The sequence below is a fragment of the Polistes canadensis genome, unplaced genomic scaffold (genome assembly GCF_001313835.1).
Source record: "Polistes canadensis isolate GaletaPanama2010 unplaced genomic scaffold, ASM131383v1 scaffold_284, whole genome shotgun sequence".
In the NCBI taxonomy this organism is placed as follows: domain Eukaryota; kingdom Metazoa; phylum Arthropoda; class Insecta; order Hymenoptera; family Vespidae; genus Polistes; species Polistes canadensis.
The window spans coordinates 8,457-30,332 of NW_014569831.1; the positions used below are offsets into that span (position 1 = coordinate 8,457).

The following is a 21,876-nucleotide window of genomic DNA, read 5'->3' on the forward strand; positions in this document are numbered from 1 at the left end:
TATATATAAGTTCCATATAAAAATTAATTGATCATTTTATTGGCCGAAATACTTGTGTTTTATAAAGCAAATTCGATTTGTTAATAGTATTCAGAAGACATAATTCTATTTTATATAATATGTTACTCTCTAATTTTAGAAAATGATCATTAATGTTTAACGAAGTATCAATAACTTTCAAATGGTTTGCTTTAAAAATATAGTTTTTAAAATCGGTAATTGTTTCTTTAAGTTTAATTTAAATATTGAATTGAAATGAATCATCATTCGCATTAGTTGTCATATCGCACAAAGAAGATAGTTATAGGAAGCAGAATTTTGACATTAATTTGGTATTTCTTATTCTATTTAAACCACAATAAAATACATAAAGCTAATTCGAACATTTATTCTGAGAGAATAAGCTTAATATCATCCTCATATTAATTTTTTATCTCAAAATTGTAATATTGTTATAGACTTAGTTGCTTTCTTTGCAGTTATTTTTAATTGTATGCTACGAAATAGTGAAAGTACGAGTGTTAAATGTTGCTTGGAAAAGTCCAAGAATTATTATTCGTTTGTATTTTTGAAAATGAAATGAGATTGCATGTAAATTGAAGTTATACCAAATTATGTATAAAGCAATGAAGCGCTAAATAATTCCCTTGCCCATACATTTTTGTCCTTTTCTACGTTACTTTTTCATGTTATGTTTCGTATATTACCTTATATATATTGACGTCATTGAAAAAATAGAAGAAAAGATATTCGAAAACAATTGTCTTTTCTTTTTAGCTTTCGCGCGAATTTGTATGCGAATTCTTAATATCAATAATGAAATAATTATATCTAGCCTGTTTATAAAAATATCGTATTTTGTTAAAATATGAATAGGACATATAAATATAATGACGTAATTAAATTAATATACTTTTTCAAATATCTCGTATTGTGATATTATATTATTTTAAATAATATTTTTTGCATGAATCGTAAAGAAAGAAAAATTAAACGAATGGCATGTCTTTTTCTTATATTATTTGTATACAAACGCGTGATTAGTTAGAACTTTGTGTTCTCTGCGTTAATGCAATATTAACAATATGGACGTATAAATATAATTGAAGAAAGCGTGGTATCATAGTCATATTTCGTGAAATCATTCGAAAATGTAAATAAATTATAAGAACAATATACGATATATTTATGTTACTTTTTTTCTATTAAAAAAATGTTTAGCATATAAAAAAATGAGTATTTAAAGATAATTTTATATTGTTTAATATAATTAAACTTATCTATAGAAGTAAAAATTACAAAAGTTTCAATTGCGAAGTCAATTTGCCGCTCTTGATAGTCTTGATACTGATTGGTATTTTCAAACGTGTCATACGTCAATCTCGCATATGATTGGAGAATGGCGTTGGCCGAGGAAACGTGAAGCTTATTGGTTTATACGTTTAGCAAATCGGAAGTTACGTATTTCTTACAAATTTTCTACTTAACAAAGGAAGTAATTGAGAGAAAATATAAAGAGAATAAAGTATTAAAAGATTAAATTTAAGAAATAGAGAAAAGATAGTGCATTGAACGTGAAGTGATATGTAAAGTAGGATAATCTCGGCGAATAGTTACATTAAACGTTTTATCATAAATATGTTCAAGAGGTTATCGGTTAAAGTGATTATTGTAATATAAAGCGGAATAAGATTTGTAAAAAGTATACGCGTATATGTACTGTAATGTTGTATAGTGTTTAATAATAATTAACAATAAGTGAGAATAGTGTAATGTTAATTTTAAATTTAGGCGACATTCGGCGGGAAAGCGGAAAGAGTTTGCAGTGATTTAGCAACGATGGCGCTACCTAGCGGTCGCGGCTCGAGATGGCGCCCTTGAATGATCGGTGCGCGCAACGGGGTGCGCGAGAGTAAGGCAGTCGCGAAGTAGTCAGTGTTCGCGCCGCGGAGAACCAGAAAGACAGACATCTTGTAGTAGAATTTAGCGGCGTGGTGACTCGACCGTGAGGTGTCGGTGTCGCGGTGCTTTATACGGTGTCGTCGTCGTCGCCGTCGTTGTTGTCTGTCATCGGTCTCTCTTTAAATCGTTCAAATAAGAAAAGTTTGTTTCTCGGGTCTTCATCGTCGGTCGTCGTCGTCGCCGCCGTCGTCGTCGTCGTCGTCGTCGTCGTCGCCGTCGTCGTCGCCGCGTCGGTCGTCGTCGTCGTCGTCGTCGTCGTCGTCGTCATCGTCATCGTCATCGTCATTGTCATCGTGTCGTCGTCGTGTTTGTTGTTTGTCGTCGATTGTCATAGTTGACGTTGACGTTGACGTTTACGTTGACGTTTACGTTGACGTTTACGTTTACGTTTTGCGTGCTCTCGTGCTCTCTCGTGGTAGTGCCAACATCCTGAGATCTCATCGTGCTTATTTATTAGTCGTGCAGCAACTCACGTGCAATCCGGCGATTTATTAATCGTTTACTAATCACAGAAAACAAAAATAATAATTTCTCTCTCTTGTGAATCGTCGTTCTGATCGTGCAACTCGTACGAGAAATAGGAGGAGATAGTGTGAAAGTAGTACGAGGACGAGAAGAGGAAATTAAAGTAGTAAAGGGAAGAAGAAAAAGAAGAAAAAGAAAGAGGAAAATAATAAGAAGAAAAAAAGTAGTAGAGGTGGAGGAGGGTGTTTCGGGCGGAGAAGCGCGCAGGGAAGAGAAGAGAAGAGAAGAGAAGAGAAGTGAAGTGAAGAGAAGAGGAAGAGGAAGAGGAAGAGTAAAGTAGAGTAGAGTAGCGTAGAGTAGAGTAGAGTAGAGTAGAGTAGAAAATATCGGATAAGAGAAGAAGAGAAGCGCGAAGGGGAAAACTCGTTTTGCTCTCCGCAAACGCCCATGAACGACGAAGCTCTGGAGCGACCAATGTCGTATCGCCGCCGCCGTCGTACCGTGCGATAACTTCCGTCACCTCTCCGGTTCCCCCCGTCCTTTCTCCCTCTTCACATTATATCCACCACGCGAGTTTCTTTCCCAGCCACATAATACACCGCGTTGGTTCTACTACATACGTGCGTGTTGTGTCGCCGTCGCCGTCTTCGTCGTCGTCGTCGTCGTCGTCGTCGTCGTCGTCGTTCGCCACCGGTGCGAGAGGTGCTGCTGTTGCTGCAACTGCTACCACCATCTCGTTATTAGAGAAACGGGCGCGCGCCGTTCAGAGGAACGTAGTAGGTGGAGGACCGATCGAGATCGTCCCGTGCACCGGGTCACCGTCGCTGACTGACCGGAGCCAACAGGAGCGCGTGTGCCGACCAAACAGATAGACAGATAGACAGAGAGAGAGAGAGAGAGAGAGAGAGAGAGAGACAGATAGACAGATAGTGTGTGTGTGTGTCAGAGGAAGAGAAGAACGAGGAAGAGGGTGAGAGAGTGAGCAGTGGAGAGGAGAGGAGAGAGAAAGAGAGCGAGGGGCCGGCGCCCATCCTGATCCAGCCAGCATGACCTCAAACAACTCGCAGAAGCTCTCGACGACGGAACGAGTGATCAAAAGTAAGTCACGAGAAAGTTATTTCTCTTTTCTATATCGCGGACACTTGCTATTATTATTTTCCGTTTTTTCTTTTTTTTTTTTTTAAATAATATGAGACTACTTGCACTAGAAAGAAAAAGAGAGAGAGAGAGAGAGAGAGAGAGAGAGAGAAGAGAAGAGAAGAGAAGAGAAGAGAAGAGTCATGCCGTCATGTGCACGATCTTTCGAACGTTTCTCTCTGTCGGTACGTCAGATTTGTCATGAGTTACGAACTTACTACACCACCCTACTTATGCATATGCAATCATTTCTTCTCTCTCTCTTTTCAATTTTCCTTATCCTGTGTAATTTTATTCTTTTTGTTTTGTTTGGTTTATATTTATCCCTTTTTTTTTTTTGCTTCAATACTTTGACCCTATGAGAATTTCTTCGAACGTGGATATCGATCGTCTAGTCGAGGATCCGCGTGTTAAAACAGAGATAGAGAGAGAGAGAGAGAGAGAGAGAGAGAGAGAGAAAGGATGGAAGAAAGGAAGGAAGGAAGGAAGGTAGGAGGAAAGAGATGTAAAAGAAATAAAAAAAAAAATAGAAAGAGAGAGAGAGAAGCGCGTCAAAACACGACGTGTGTGTCGCGCGGGATTGATTTTCTTCGTGGCCCTATGGCGCCATCGCTATCGACCTGACAACGTTCTCTCGCTGACCCTTCGTTTTTCGCCTTTCCTCGTCTCAACTCGCTCAGCTATGCTCTTCTTGCGGCCTCCTTTTTCAAACAGAGTCGTCGCATCCGTCGCACGATCCTTCTTCTACTTCTTATATTCCGATTACTCTTCCTCATCTACTATTTACTTATTTACATTTTCTTTTTCTTCCGTTACTTATCTCCTTTTTCTATTAATACTATTTTATTTTAATATTACTGCATTACTATAATTAATATTATTATTCCTTCTTCTTCTTCTTCTTCTACTTTTACTACTGTTACTACTATTGTGTCTGTTTTTTCTTCTTTTACTACTTCTTTAATTATTTGACTACTACTACTACTACTACTATTATTGTTTCTGTTTCTTCTCCCTTTACTATTTCTTAACTTCTTCTTCTTCTTCTTTTTCTTCTTCTTCTTCTTCTTCTTCTTTTTCTTCCTTTACTACCACTAATACTATTACTTTACCTTTTACTACTACTGTTTCTGCTTCTATTCCTTATATTACTTCTTTACCATTTCTTCTTTTATTTCTTCTATTACTATTACGCAATTACTATTTTTATTTTATCCTATACCACTACTCTTTTCCCTTTTTTTTTTTCTTTTTTTTTTTTTTTCCTCTACTACTTCCTACTTTTTATTCTACTAATGCGTCTCTACTTTTAACACTTCTATTACAATTGCTTCTATTTTTTACTTCCTTATTTCTTTTTTTTTTTTTTTTTTTTTTTTTTCCTTTTTTTTTTTTTTTTTTTTTTTTTTTATTCTTCACTCTTTTAATTCTTCTTTTTCTTTTTCCGCGAGAGGAGAGAATGGGAGGGACGAGAGTCTCCTTCTTCTTCTTCTTCTTCTTCTTCTTCTTCCAAGCACGCGAGCAACCTCGTTTCACTCGAGGTCGAGGAACGGAATCGTCTCGAGGACGTTGTGTTTCGTTGTCGTCGTCGTCATCGTCATCGTCGGGTTTGAAAATTCGCGTCTCGACGCACCACCAAACGAGCAAGCAAACGAACGAATGAAACAAAGAAAGAAAGAAAAAACGAAATAAAGAAGGAAAGAACGAACGATCGATCGATCGAGCAACGAACAGCTGACCGAGCGCGGTCACGCTTTCCCCTTCAACCCCAACCCCCTTTAGTTCTAGCCCAACCCCCGTTGCCGTTACCACAGCGGTGCCGCAACCGTACCGCAACCGGACAGATCGACCCTTTCCGTTTCTCCTACCAATAGATCGACCATTTGCAATTCTTAAGAGATTACTAATTGAATCGGGGGGTGAGGGTGGGCGGGGTGTCTTAAAAAGAACAACGCTTTGATTTTATATTTCATATAATTACAATCCACCCGTTTAATTGATTATACGAATATTTTCCCGTGTTGCGGTTAATAAATAACATTTTTATTGTTGGATTAGGATTATTTATTTTTTTGTTTTTTAAATAGAAGAAATACGTACGTTACATCGGATATTTTAATAAGGAGCAATGAATGGTTGCAAGGTTTACCTAAAAATTCGATCGAATGTAACATGTCCATTCCTTTTTTTTTTTTTTTATATATATATATAGAAAATCGTTGAATTATTTTCGATCATTTCTCTAATAGATAGATAGATATTATACCCTTAATTCTCTTATATAATTCGTTATTGTGGAGAAAATAAATGACGACATGCCCTTTTATAACACGATACTCTTATTATCCGCAATTTCCATGTATATAGGATGATTTAATAATAAACCTTGGACAACCCCTCGTCTAAGTTGAATGTTTCCGCCACCCTATGTTTTGTTTTACTTAATACAGATTTCGATACGACGTGGAACGAATTAACGAATTGAGGGGGTTGACGGTCTATATTTTCGTGGAGGAACAAAAGGAGGTGATGGTAATGGCAGCGGTGAAGAAGAAGAAGAAGAAGAAGAAGAAGAAGAAGAAGAAGAAGAAGATATGTTCGATTCACGTGTCGTTGCTCCTAATAATAGATGAGAAAATTTCGTTTGAGTTGAGAAAAGGTCGCCACGTAGAAATATAGTATATATCATATATATGTATATACATTTACCACCGAACAACCAAATCGTGAGCCAACTATGTTCCCATCCTCGTATCTCCACAGTTATGGCCCTTCGCCAATGTGCAACGTGACTACCTCTCTCTTTCTCTCTCTCTCTCTCTCTCTCTCTTTATTTATTTCCTTTATTTTCTTTTCTTCTTTCATTCCCAATTTTCTTCCTATTTATTGTTACATACCGCATTATTCAGGAGTAACTAAAATAACGCAATATGAATTCAGGAATTTTATACGTTGATATATATGTATGTACTTATTTTATTGTAAATAAGTAAATAATAATTGAAAACATTTTTCAAGTACATACGAAGAATGTTTGTTTTTTTTTTGGGGGGGGGGAGGAAAAAGGAGACTAAGAAAATGATGGGGGTTTGTTTAGGAAATTGATTGGGGTTGAAAAGAGGTCTGTAGGAAGCGAGAAATTGTGGGGGTTGAAATAGGGGAGTTTTGTGATGGGATAGCATTGTTAAAGTTTAAACAGTATTGCATTGATCCCTACGGTTGTTACAATATTGACGATAATAATAATAATAGTAGACATTATTAATATAAAAGTTTTAATGTATATATTTTTTGAATTTTTATATTGAAATATTAGTTATAAAATTCGTGAAATATATAGAGATATTCATAAAAATGAATCATCAAATATACAATCGTTTTATCTGAATTGAACGAAAATTCACACAGATTAATTTTTTTATATTTAAAAAAAATGTATACAATTTTACATTTATTTTTATTTTAGTAAATTCTCCGTACATCTTCATTTTAGTTTTGCATTAGCGTTATAACGTCTTATTTGATAAGAGAAAAAATATATATATATATATATGTAGACACTATTAATATTATATATAAGTACTCGTAATAATGGCGAAAGGGAAACGTCATTTTCGTTTAGTGCTTTACACGATCGACTACTGTTGTTGGGTCTCCGTTACTGTTGCGAGTTACGGTTTGCATACTGATGCTAGTAATGGGGATACTAATGATCACAGCGTTTCTCAACTTTTCTGCTATGCAACCCAATGAACTTGTTAATATAATCATATACCTTGACCAAAATATGTTTATATTATACAATTTTGAGGAAAGAATTTTCAATTTTTCCATTTGGCCAAACCCTTTTGTTCGCGAGCTAATATTTTCTATAATATATCTTTTTTTTTACTATCATAAACTCATACACATATTATTCGTGTATTATTGTCAAATTGATTTAGAATTAATTTTCGGTCGTTGAGCGTTCAGATATATTTTAGTTTTTTTAACATTCCTGCGACCCGTAAATGTAATTACCCGACTCACACTTCGAGAAGCCTTACTATAGTCTGAAATAATAGTATATATATATATATAATTATAAAGATACGATAGAAATCTCACAAAATCGTAAGAACATTTAACGAATAAAATTTATTATTGAAAATCTTTCGTAAACAAATTACATACTTGTTTTATTTGATAAGGTAATAGGTAATTAAAAATATAACGCTTACCTATACGTTGAGAACTACTGCCAATGATAATGGTATAACAGTTAGAAAAAATTTTCTATCTGACGTAAGAGGAAGAAAGGAAGAAAGGAAGGAAGAATAGAGAATGATTAGTAATCGATTAGTATTCTTTTTTGGTGTTTAATTGGAAGTCAGAAAAGTGAAGAAAAGAGAAACCGATTTAGGACTTGTGGTGGATGCACAGGTGGCAAGAGTCCGGTTATTGACCCTTTACCGAAAGTAGTCCGTGACTCCCTTCCAAGTATGTTCCTATATATATACACATTTTTTTTCTTCTCTTTCGGAGCCATGCAACCGTGGTTTGATACTGAGAAAGAAAGAGATGGGCTGAAAAAGGGAAGAAATACTCGCAGCGACCCTTAAAACAACCATTTTCAAGTTTCTCCGATCTTTCTAGCAAAACTTGGACGATAATAATACATACCTTTTTAAAAATGAATATCACCAAATTATGTCACTTCGAATTCAACCATTTTCTTTTTTCTTATTAGTAGATAGATATTTTCACATTTTTTTTTTTTTTTTTTTAAATCGAGTCAGATTTGAGAAAATAATTAATAAACGGTTTCCCCTTTGATCCAGTTTTATTAATTGTTATCGAATAATATAACCATATTTAACAATTGTTTATACGATTGAAAACATTATTCGACTTTACCAAATGAATACATTTAAATCGATTCTAACGCAAATACTTCAAATATTTTCAAATAATAATAAATGAATTTTTTATTACTTTCGAAAAGAAAAAAAGAAATACAAATGCACATAAACGTATGCATTTTTATGCACCCGTTACTATCGAAATGCGCGTCTCCTCTTTCGCGTATGATTTTTTCCCCTCTTTTTTTCTTCCCTTTCATTTCTCTCGTTTTTTTTCTTTTTTTACTTCTTTTTATCTCCAACGAGTTCCATTGTCATTGTTGTCGCGGTCGTAATTAAGGGAAAGGGTTGCTGTACAATGTTCGCCTAACGTGATAAGGTTTTGACGCCGTTCAGTTATATTTCGCGTCGTATTCTTTGCTATCTTACATAATTGGTATGTCGAATGTGTGTGTGGCGTCACATAGTTCGCGGCTGGCGTAATGCTTACATTTCTTTTTTTCTTTTTATCTTTTCTTTGCACTAGCAATTCGTACTTTTGACATTTTGAAAAATAACATTGACAATATACCTATTTCTATCGAACATTGAATAAGGATCCTCCCTTCCCCTCATTTTCCTACAACGTAATATTTTATTATATATGTATATATATATATAACATATGCATATTTTTGTATATCTATATCTTCGTGTATAATATCAAAGTTTTAATGCAAATGTCAAGTATTATTGTATTCCCTTTATCTTACTTAATAATAACGACAAAAATATGCAACTATTATATATTATATTATAATAATAATAATAATAATAATATATATGGGTTCAACATTTTTCGAACCATTCTCGTAATATGATATATTCTTCTCGCTAAAGTAGAATACAATATATTTTCTTTACTAAATAATTATAATTTTAATGAAAATAAAATAAAATAATAATTGATAATAAAATAAATTGACAATTGGAGAGAGTGAGATAAACGATTATGTGTGGACATTATCGTATATTATCGTGTGAGGTAATCTTTGAATAAAAGAAACTATCGATCAATTATTAATATTTCTTTTTTACTTTTTTCCACTTCTGACGACGACGACATCTTAGCATCTTCAAACACACTTGCAAACTTGTTTTTTATTACGCGGTTGTAGAATCGTTATGCACGCGGTAACTCGAGGTCATTTCGAGGTTAAGTTATACATTGACTTCTATTCCGTTAGTAGTGTCTAGTTCTCGCGTACAATATGAAAATGCTACTTTTGTTTGTGTGTGTGTGTGTATATACGTGCATATTAGACAATATGGAAATTGCATTGCGCCCAGTATGTTTTACTTTACTGTTTGGTGTTGTATCTTATAAAATATCGTTCCACGTGTGCGTGGACTTTTTTTTTTTGTTTGTTTTATGTATGCCTGTTTTGAAAATTATCGTACAAAATCGACTGCGAAGTTTTTGTCACGTTGACGAACGTCCATTATTTTTAGAAATTAAATGAAATTATGAAAATAAAAAAAAAAAAAGAATAAAAATACATATACGTACACACGCGCACAGAGGGGTGAGTAGGTTTAAAGATTCCTATGCGGGATTAAAAATTTCTAATTTACGAACTTCATTGGTAACAAAATTAATTTTTCTTGTCAGTCGATTAACTTTCGGTTCTATCTTTGTAATTCGTGGGGTGGGTTGAAAAGTTTTCACCCTTATATAGAAATAATTTTCAAAAAATGTTCCTTCCTTTTGTCACGGCTCAATATTTTTCTGTATTTTTTTGAATACAATTTCAAAATTCATATTACGATATACAATTTATGTACATATATATATATATGCAATTCTTCTCATTCGTGATCACGTTAACGTAAAATACGACACACATTTATCTTCATCGAAAGGTAGAAAAGAAAAAAAAAGAAAGAGAGAAACATTTTGTTCACGAATTGAAAGGAAGGGAAAAGGGAGGGAGGTGGAGTAGAACCGATAAACGCATGTTCTCGATCCTCTTACTTTTTCTGTTTCTCTCTTATTCTGGATATCGATTTTCCATCGGCAAAAGGCGACGTAGTTGAGTGAGAGCTTCGAGAAAGAAGAGTAATAATTCTTCTTTCGCAAATATACGTTGGAATACGGTTGAAGAAATACGCGAAATATACGTATCGTTCGAAGATCTCTTTAAAACGTAGTCCTATTTTCCTTTTTATTCCGGAATATATAACGTTTCCTTGAGATTTTTTTACTCCTGCAAGGGTAGCTTAGTTCAAAACTACAGATAAGTGATTTTTTTTCTTTTCCTATCAATTAAATTTTCTCTTCCGACAATTTTAATCCTCATTTTTCTTTCAATTTCGTAAAACTTTAAGTTTACGAACCTTTGATCCCTCCCAACTTACTTACAAACTTTTATCCTATTCCGAATATATTTAAATATACATATATTTGAATATATCATACGTTTATATAAATATTTACTACACACACACACACACAATTATATGGTTATTAAGTCAAAAATAAATTTCTAAAACGTATTATTTCTTTTCTCGAACGCATTTTCAGTTCATTCGTTTTTTAAATTGTAAACCTATAAAACCTAAGAATTTGTGACCGCTTAGGTAACTTTTGACCTATTTAACAATTATTTTCCCATTTTGTATATCGGTTGAAAAGTTTTCGGCTTAACATAGAAACAATTCTATTTTTATGATCTAATTTACTTTTATTTAAACAAATAAATGTTTGTTGTTGTTGAGGCTCAAAACTTTTTAACTCACCCTCGTATATGCACATATAGTATAATATATTTATATAAATACATGCTATACATAATACACGCACATCCATATCCATATACACATATGTTTAAATGAGTACTATATACAATACATATATATATGTATATGTCTTAAGTGTTTCTTCATAGGCAGATTATTTCGCTTCGAGGTCGTGAACGTTTGTTCGCTTTACGAACGCGAACGATTTGAATAAGGTTGATGATAATAATTCGTCGGGGCAAATCATAGCAATAAGCTAGTACATATACGTAATCGTTTCTATGCGTTTCATATTAAATGTACCCCACATCGATTATATATATATATATATGTATCTATCTATGTACGTGTATATACGTATAAGAAGATTTATATCATTTAAGTGCATGTATTAGATAGAACTGAAAACACAACTATAAAGTCAACTCTTTAAGGAAACCGATCTGAAAATAGAACGAGGATATAATGTTAGAAAACATTGTCGTATATGTATATAAACCTGGGACAAAAAAAAAAAAATTATGCGTGAAAAATTAATGCGCGAGAGAATAAAACGTGCGGAACAATTTACTTGTTATCTAACTTTAAATCTGGGCGTGTTTCGTTCGTTTTTTTTTTTTTACAAATCGAAACGATATAGAATAATATTATGTATTATTGACAATAAGTTTATTCTTCTTTTATTTCTTCTATTTTTTTTTTTAATACATTAGTCCTTAACCCACTTTGCGAAGGATTTATTTTTTTTTAAAGTGCGTGCAAGATTTCACACGCACCGAGGGGGTTTAACTTAATATTTTCTATGCTAAAATTGCAACTATAAAGTAAGATATTCAAAGTTTCTATTTCTTCTTTTAACTTTTCTTTCTCTCCATGTTTCTATCGTTTAATATTTTAGTATTTAATGCAATATCGCAAACTCTTTGCGAAGTATTTCTTTTTTCAAACTGCGTGCAGGATTTCACACGTATCGATTAGGAAAGCGTGTCCGATTATTTTTGGTCTAAACAAAAGTTTTATTTGAATTTTTTCAACCCATCATATTGAACTTAAATATTTCTTCAGTTTTGTTTGCGCAAATCGTTCAATTTCAAATGGATCTAATAGAAAGGATTATATTCATACGCCTGATCTTTTTTCCCTCCTATTTTCCCAAGTTCATCGATCTCGGGAAATATTATCATTTATATTTAACTATTATAACTTGTGGATCGTGTTGCAATAACGTTTTTTTTTTTTCTTAAATTGATTCGAACACGTGGGCGGTACGTCCTTCAGTGTATCATAATCGTTTGAGCTTGATGAACCTTTTTACCCTCGTTCAAAGATAACCGCGATAACTACGAATCATTTATTGCATAACTTTTTTTTTATATTTCCCTTTGGTTACGCGAATTTATGCATTTATTCGCATGAATGAAAGAAAAAAATATAAAAAAAGAGTTGAAAATGATGACGACGATGTTCAGAGAGAAAGGGGGGTGGTTGTGATTTTAGTTGTTGATGATGATGGATGGGACCGGCGGGAAGTAAAATTTATTAAAAGAAAATATTTGATTGGAATTATTTTCGTAAATGACGATTTATCCACTCGGTGTACGAAAAACATCGAACTTACTACTACTCATCAATTACGCCGTTTGCAACCACTTCCCAGTGGGGGGTCAATTACCAAATTTAAAAGGCATCGCGTTACACGAGTTCTCGTATTACCGAGCTAATATTTTTCCAGTCTAATTGCGCTTCCCCTTCCATTTTCTTTTTTTTCTTCATCGTCGTCGGCACCATCGTCGTCGTAATCGTCATCCTCGTCGTCGTCGTTGTCGTCGTCGTCGTCGTTGTCGTCGTCGTCGTCGTTGGCGTCAACTACCACTACGTGGCTTCAACGATCGCCCTATTTTTACTCCGTAGAAATTTAAATGTGATATCTTTTCACGCGCGTATGCCGTTTACACCACATCTATAGGATGACGGGCACAAAATAAATAACTGCCGATTATTACATTTACATTTGATTTTACGAACATCGTTTAATAATCACTTTCCTCAATTTTCTTTTTTTTTATATAATATATTTTTCTAATTTGTTTTAAGAATTGTTAATTCGAATCACGGGATACAATTGCTAATAATTTAGAGGAAACAAAAATTATATATATATATATATATATCATACATCGTTAAATAAAAGTAATCACGTCGGTTATTGAAAAAGTTTGGAAATGTTTCAGTTAAAAGATTACGTAATTAATTTATAAAATAATAATGAAAATTCGTTGATAATTCATGAAATAACGCGCGAGCTCGGAAAATTATTCTTAATTATTTTGAAATATCCTGTACAACGCGTATAATGTATATGTAGGATGTAATTGCGTAATCTTCGTATAACACAAGTTTAATCTTTTTGTTTCTTTTTTTTTTCTTTCTTATTTTCCATATAATATATATCTCTGCAATGTTTCGTTCGATGCGGTGTTCAAACGTAAAATCAAAAAGCTTCATTTCTTTTTAAACTTCTTTTTGTTGTTGAAATTACTTTGCCAACGGTACTCGAACATGATACATACATATAGAGAAATGGTTGTTTTTCTTTGCGTTTCAATACGCTCGTATTCGAATAAAGTCAGTAGGATGAAGTGTTTGCTTTTGAGTTAATTTCAACTCGAAGCTCGTGATAAAGGACGATGATGAATCGCGTTGAAAATGAGGAAACAAAAGGGAGTATTTCTTTTTTTTTCTTTTTTTTCCCCCATCGTTATGCACGCATGTTACTTTCTATTGATTTATCAATGTTACGTTGGATGTTACCAACCCGTTCAATGTGTGTTTCGAAAATTTTCTCTCCTGGAGAACAAATCGAGCCCAAAAGTTATGTTGAAATCTATAAAAAAAAAAAAAATCCTTCTTAAATGTGACAAAATATCAGTTGAACAACATTATAGAAAATTATAGTATTAGTGTCTATGTGTGTATGTATGAGCGTAATTATTGTGAGATGGATTTGTGATATATTTTGAAAATGTTTCGACATACTTTATATGATTGTTAATTAATCGAAAAAAAATGTGTATATTGTAATTTAAAAGCACGGATTATAAGTATCAACGAGACTATCCTCTTCGAAATCCATCGTTCGACTGTCTCAACTGAAAATCGATCAAATTTCTATTATTGGATCATGTTTATATTACTTTCGAACAAATAGATTTTATTTATAGCGAATATTATTCTCGTTATACGCATGTATCCTTCGAAAAGTCATACAAACAACAATCTCAATAGAAGAAATATAAATTAACTTTCATAGAGGGGATAATGACTCAGTGTAGTGTTTGATTTCAAAGAGGACGGTGCCTCGAATTTGTACTCCGTGCTTTTAGACTACGATATACATTTTTTTTTCGATTAATTAACAATTTTTTTAAGCTACATTGGCGAACACTCTAATATATTTTATTAATATTTTAGATTGTTTTTTTAACTAATAATATAGTTTTCTTTTTTAACGTTCCTGACTAGTGATAACTTTCAGTTGAAAATTTGTATCTAATAAAATATTTTCAAGAAAAAAATGTAGTAAAAGCCTAACGGTGTACAATTGTAAGGATTACTTACTCATTGTATATATGATCGATATATCGATTATTTTCATTATTTTTTTCTCTTTTTTGTTTTTCAAATTGAGAAATTTTCTAATAGAATTTATTCAATTAAAGACCATTGAAGGATTGATAACTTCCCGCATAACTTGACCCAATTTACCCTTTCACCTACCAGAGAGTATATTTTATCAACGTGAGAATAAAGTAGTTGTTTATGTATGCATATACCATATGTGTATATCACTGTATGGGTGTATTCGTGTGTGTGTGTGAGTGTGGGCTTTGATAAATGTTCGCAAAGGTTCGAACGTTGTACCGTTTTCTTTAGAATGTTACAGAAACTTTTTCTCTCGCTATGTGGCCGGCATTCAATTTTCGTATGGTGCTAGATTAGGGTAATAAATTTTGATCGTTGTTTTGATAGCTTTCTCGGGAAGGAGCAACAAGCAGCTACTTTATTGTTCACAGTCGAAATGTCTTATGCATGTTGTATCGATTCGTGCGTAGGAAGATGGCCAACTTAAGGTACACACATAATCAATATCAACTTTGTTTGGCGTGCGTATACAATACATACATATATGTGTGGGAATCGAGCATCACATACATTCCAAAAAAAAAATAGACATTCGTAAAAAAAATTGGTCTGGTAGAACATTGAGTAGGTCAAAGGTTAAAGTAATTTTTAAATTTAATTCCTCGTCCAGTCAATCCAACGATCCAATTTTCTTCACGAATTTCAAATATATTCACATATGTTTCTATATAAAAAGAAATATTTGTGTCAATCAATTGATTAAATACTCATTTAATTTTGTAAATATTTAATAAATAATATGTTGATTAATCCTTTATAAATCAATTTAATTCTCGTATCTATAATATAATGTTTTTGTAATATATTATTAAAAGTATAATATAATATATTCGGAAAATATTAACTTTTGAGAGATATGAAATAATAAATATCTACTTTTCTCGCGAATATATAAAATGAATAATACCTATACTATATTATAAGTAATAATAATTCTATACAATGTTATATTATAAATATAATATAATTTATTATTACAAAAATATTCTCCCGATCTCTCTCTGTAACATTTGGATAAGGGAGTTAAAATTAATTTTGATAATAAAATAATATTAAAATTAAAACTATATATATATATATATATATATGCAATAATGTACAATATGATTTCATAATTATTTGGTACTATCAAAATTTATATTTTATATATGTTGAGAGTGAGAGAGAGAAGGGGAAATTAAATTTTGGACAAGTCCAATCTCTCAAGACTAATTTTAGATAACTAATAATTCAATTTTCCATGAATGACAAAGTACCTAATATCCTAAGACCGTAACGTTCACGTTCTCATGGTTTCTCGTTTACGACATATGGCGATGAGAGAGACTAAGAAAGAGAGAGAGAGAGAGAGAGAGAGAGAGAGAGAGAGAGAGAGAGAGAGGTGACCGTCTTATCGGACTCCCTATGGGCGTTACACGTGCGAATGTCAAACGTGATTAATGTTATATAGATGTGCTCGTTCGTTGGTTCGTAGACTCGCTTTCTTGCTTGCTTGCTTTTGTGTGTGTGTGTGTGTGTGTGTGTCAGTGCGCGCGTGCTCGCTCTCACGTTCGCAAACAATTTCTCTCGAGTATATATCTATAACATCATTCCCATCCACGTTTCCATCATCCTAACGCGTTTCAACTTTAGCCGGATGTATTAGTGTCTTCAAAATTTCTTTTCGTTTCGATCTTCGTGTGTCACAGCTTTTTAAACACATTACTATCAAACGTTTGACTTATATAACGCGTACATCGTTTATTTTTTTCCTTGTTCTTTTCACATTTTTAATATAAAATTTGAATAAAAAAATTTGTGTGTGGATAGATTTTCTAATTTATCAAAGACATTTATAAGAAAATTGTCTTCCCGCGTCTTAAGGCGGTAGGAAACCAACGTTATATGGTCCCCGTAGATAAAGTTGTTATATACGAGCTCGTTTACTGCACAAATCGATTAACTTCCACTTTTTGAAATATCTTAAATTAAAATATATAAAAGCACTTGGTATAATCATTAATCCAATTCAAATGTATTACATCTGTATTTATGTGTATTCTACGAAAAATTTATTTCAATTTATATTATAAAAAGAAATGTTAAAAATCAAATACACATTATTCTATCTCATTTTCCTAACTTTTTTATCTTATAAAGTTAATCGATTTGTGCACAATAAATTGCTCATATATATATATAGAATACATATCGAATAAACGAAGAAGGAATTTTCTGTTTATATTTTATTCGACGTTGTCCTGTCAGGATTTAAACAACGTAAGAATAAGATAGACGATAGAAATGTATTATTAAGAAAGAAGATAGAAAGAGATAACAGGTATGAGGATAGTGGAACATACATAGTCTGCTGGGTCTGCCTCGGTGGCTCATGTGGATCGTGGATCACGGCTGCTGGTTGGAGTGTAATAATAGATGCAAACTCATTTGGCTTCTTGGCCAACTACATTTGGCTCGGGCCTCTGTTCGTCCACTGTTCATCGTTCCACAGGTCGTGTCTGCCTGCCTGCCTGCCTGCTTACTTGGCCCCGGCAATGTGTATGAAACAAATTTTTGTTGACTTTACGAAAGAATAAATAAACACAAGCAAAGCCTGAGACGACATGTTCCCCCATCTCCCTTCCCCACCCCCACCCCGTCATCACCAACATCCCCCAAGTTATAATATCACTTTTATTCTATCTCTAATCTTTTTCTATTCGCCTTGTCTTTTTATTTGTCTTCTTCTTCTTCTTCTTTATCCTCGTATTCGATTTTCGTTTTCGTTTCCTCTTCGATTACTCTTTGGCTTGCTAGCTTAGTTTCTTCCTCTTCTTCTTGTTCTTCTTCTTCGCATACGACATACCGGCCCCTGGGCTTCTATTTTCGTCTTATGTACGATCCGACGAAGACGACCTCCTCTTCTCGTCAAGGGCCGTATAGCAAAACGATGCCGCCGTTTTTCGATGGGAGTTTCAATTTTGGCCAAGATTTATTTGATTTTAAATCGATAAACGTTCAATTTTATTCCTATGTCGATATAATTATCTGATTAATACTAGGATTTATAGGGTGGAGGGAGGGAGGGATGGATCTTTATTACTTTTGTTTTGTTTTTTTGTTTTTTATTGAGGGATTAGTTTGATATATTATTCTTTTGTTATATTTTTTTATGATCAGATGATGATTTGGTTTGTTTTGTCGTTAATTGTAAAAGTCTGTTTAATTTAATATGAATTTTTTTTAATTTTGATATGATTTATCTCTAAGGAAAAAACGAACATAAATTTTTTTCCTTTAATTAGATCTCTTTATTAAAATCCTTTAATAATCTTTTTTTTTTAAATCGTGTTGTATGCTTATAAGAATAATCTTACGAACGCGATTGTGTTTGACATTAGCAGCCTTGATTGTATATACGTTAAAGATTATCTACGGTTCGAGCAAACATTAGCAGCAACGCGATCGTTGAAGTCGTAGAAAATCTTAGGAAAGGTGAAGGTCTAAACTTATGTTAGTTTGAACGAGAAAAGTGTGTGAGTTTGTGTAACGAAGATTTTTTTTTTGTTTCCATAACGACAATTCGTTTTCACTTTTTTGCCTTTTAAGAATGATAACCGTTCCTATATACCATCAAATTAATTCTCTATAGAATAATTGCACAATTTCTCTAACGTGTTTATTTATATATAAATTTATATAAAACAAAAACCGTCCGTGAAAAGAGAAACAACCTGTAGATAGACTTTTGCTTTTGCTTAGGTTATTTTTGCAACGATCATTATGAAAATGTCTGGCTCCTCTTAAGGAACGAGATAATATCTCGCGTATATATATATATATATATATATATTTTTTTATTTATAAATTATATATATATATAATTTTCAATCGTATTTCTCGATGTGTAATTATTTCACTTCTCTTAAAACTGTCCAAGAAATACGAGAGGGAGACAACTTTTCAAGAGTCACGCCGTGGCTCATTTGCAAAACACGATAAAATCGCATTGTTAATTTTTAGTCGACCGTGAGACTGAAACTATGGCAAATATTTCTACGTTGTTCTTGAAAAGTTTTACGTAAAGTCTGATAGGTATTAATATATGTAGAATGATATTGCACAATTTATACTATTCTCTATGTTGTAATTTCTGTATTAAATGTCTGATGCCAGGTAATACAAATTATTTCATTCTTGGCAAGTAATTATTAACATTAACTATATAGAATAATAACGATAATAATAATAATAATAATAATCTAATGCGTAGAAACAAAATTTAAGATGTAATTATTAAATAATCAAATATTGAAACTATATATATAAGGAATGTATAATAATATAACGATATAATAAAAATATAAGAATATTATTGATTAATTTGTAATATATATAAAAATTGCAGATATAAATTATATATATATAATAAGAATAAATAGAGTTAATGTAAGCTCCTGTGTATCTGTGCGTGTATCGGTAATTTCCAGTCCATGTGACCGATTTAATCATCAAATGCTTTGTACAGTATCAGGTTAGTTCGTGTTAGAGGGTTTTCTATCTATCTATCTATCTATCTATCTATCTATCTATCTATAGATATTTCTCTGTGTTGCATGAGTGGTAGTAGTGCCGAGCAGGCGCACAAATAAATTGATGATTTGGGGTAGGTGGTCAGGAAATTAAAACCTTCAATTAGCGCAACCTTGTAACCGTGTCGGACCGGCAAGTTCCTTTTTACCAAGAAAAATCGATACTAACAGCAGAGAGATGTGCGCGAGCAAGCCAGCCCCAAGTACGTTCGTTTTCTTGTCCGACATCGTTCGATATAACTTCGAATGGTATCGTTTCTTTAATTGCAATTCAAATCTTCTAATAAAGCGAATTAATTAATCTTATACATGATAATAACTACAATATGACCTACTCGCGATTTCAAAATCGATTAATTTCTATTTAATTATAAATAGAGAAGCACACAAATTCGTCTATAGTTTATATATTTTGTTAATTATATTCAAATGAATTTTTTTTAATTTTTTAAATAAAATGATATCATTTAAATGCGTTCCGCGTAATTTATCGAAACGCGTTTATGTGAGGAATAAAAAAAACCCTTATATGCTACGTTTAGTATTTGAACGATTTAACGATTAAAAACTCATCATGTATGAGTAAGGATTAGTATTATACATGTGATTATTTATCAATAGTGATCTACTAGGTATATGTATTATTTAAAAAAAAAGTTTAATTTTCTATCGTACGATTTGTAAAATTTCGTTAACTAGTAACCTAATCGCAATCGATAAGGTTTGATTTTTTGTGTTCACACTCTCTCTCTCTCTCTCTCTCTCGTTCTAGTGTTCTTAATGTATAGAAAAAATATTCTTAAGGGTCTATCTCTCTTTCTTTTTAAGGGTTTTCTAATCTAGAAGATATCCAAATATTACTACAGGGATTTGAGAATAGGGTTGGTTAAGTGGATATGAAGTTTCCAACGTTCACGGAATTTCGATTTGCTAAGGAAGTAGGTGTACCACCGAGTAATCTTCCACGAGTTTCTTGTATGGGTCCTTACGCGAGGAAGGTCGTACCTTCATTTAGCATGCCATCGTTCCCAATAAAACCAGGTCACCGACGAAGGGCGCCGAATTCATTACGTTGCTCGAACCTTACAAATACCTGCATCTATACTATAGTATACGTAATACAATATATCTGATTGTGGGAATGCGAACGAGAACAAATTGTCAAAAATATCTTTTTTTATTTATTTTTTCTTCTTTACCAACCCCTCATAGTCGTCGTCATTGTCGTTTTGGAAAGGGGATTATTTTATTTATTTTTTTTAAAGAAAATAATTAAAATAAATATATATATGCGTAAATTAAGAAGTTCAATTGATTTTATTAACACTTTATAAGCGTATCAAGATTTATGGTGGAGGGGGAGGATGGGCTTAATTGATTACTCGAGGAACAAAAAAAAAAAAGAAACAATTCTATTCGAATATTGATTTTGTTTATTTAAAAAAAAAAAAATACGAAGTAGAGGAAAAATAAGTGATCGACAGTAATAGGTCCCGTATAATTTCTTCGTTGCCGCAAATTATTTGATTTTGAAAAAATAGTATTAAATACAACATTAAAAGAGCAACGAATTAAAAATTGCGTTATATTATAGTTGGGTTCGGGAAATTACGCGTAACGTTTTAGGAAGACTCGATAAATCAACCCTTTAGGGTTGGTATTGTAAGCTCGATTCGAATCGAATGACATTGTTCTTGTAGGGAAAGGAAATAGGACAAAAATAAAGAAGAAAGAAGAAAGAAGAAGAGAATGAGAAATAGAAATAGAAAGAGAAATAGAAAGAGAAAGAGAAAGAGTAAAGTCCATTGGGAGTTATGTTCTGAAAACACGTATTCCATTATTCAAACTCTCTGACACAGTGTAAGAACGCTGTCCCTAGTAGTACTATAGTAAACTCAACGAGACTCCATTCTCGATGGGACCAATCCTTGGTATATTCGTGTATCAACAGGTGAACCTTGATCGGCCCCCGAGTTTTTAGATCTATGTTGTTTCCGTTCCGTGTATTATTATATTATGTAGTTTTTCTTCGTGTAGAATTTTAAAAAGAAAAAAGGGGTGCGCTTTTCCGCGCTTATAAATATATGTATTAAAACATATTGCATATGAAAAATTCTTATCTTACAAAATTTATCGATTTTAAGTCATTTCAGTTTCTGAATTAAGTAGATCGAATTAGATTATGAATAGAGGAGGAGGAGGAGGAAGAGGAGGAGGGGGATTTAAAAGTAATATTTATGAAATTGTATCTTCCATCTTTTCTATCCCGGCTTTTCCTATTTTGAAATTTTCTATGGCATCTGAAACTTTGTGAGACGTCAGTTGAAAATAAAAATCCGATTTTATCTGTATATAATATATATATAATATAATTATTATATATATTATATATATATAATAATAATAATAATAATAATAAA

The 21,876-nt window shown here is 32.5% G+C and overlaps 1 protein-coding gene across 9 annotated transcripts in view; it reads left to right on the forward strand.

The window, feature by feature from the left end:
• Window positions 1–3,367: 3,367 nt before the first annotated feature.
• The window catches only part of LOC106791073 (serine/threonine-protein phosphatase 2B catalytic subunit 2-like), a 141,345-nt gene continuing 122,836 nt past the window's right edge, over window positions 3,368–21,876 (forward strand). For all 9 annotated transcript variants that reach the window (XM_014756436.1, XM_014756438.1, XM_014756441.1 and 6 more), the window contains exon 1: window positions 3,368–3,525. In XM_014756436.1, the coding sequence (XP_014611922.1) occupies window positions 3,474–3,525 (52 nt within the window). In that variant the 5' untranslated portion in view covers window positions 3,368–3,473. The remainder of the gene's footprint in view (window positions 3,526–21,876) is intronic.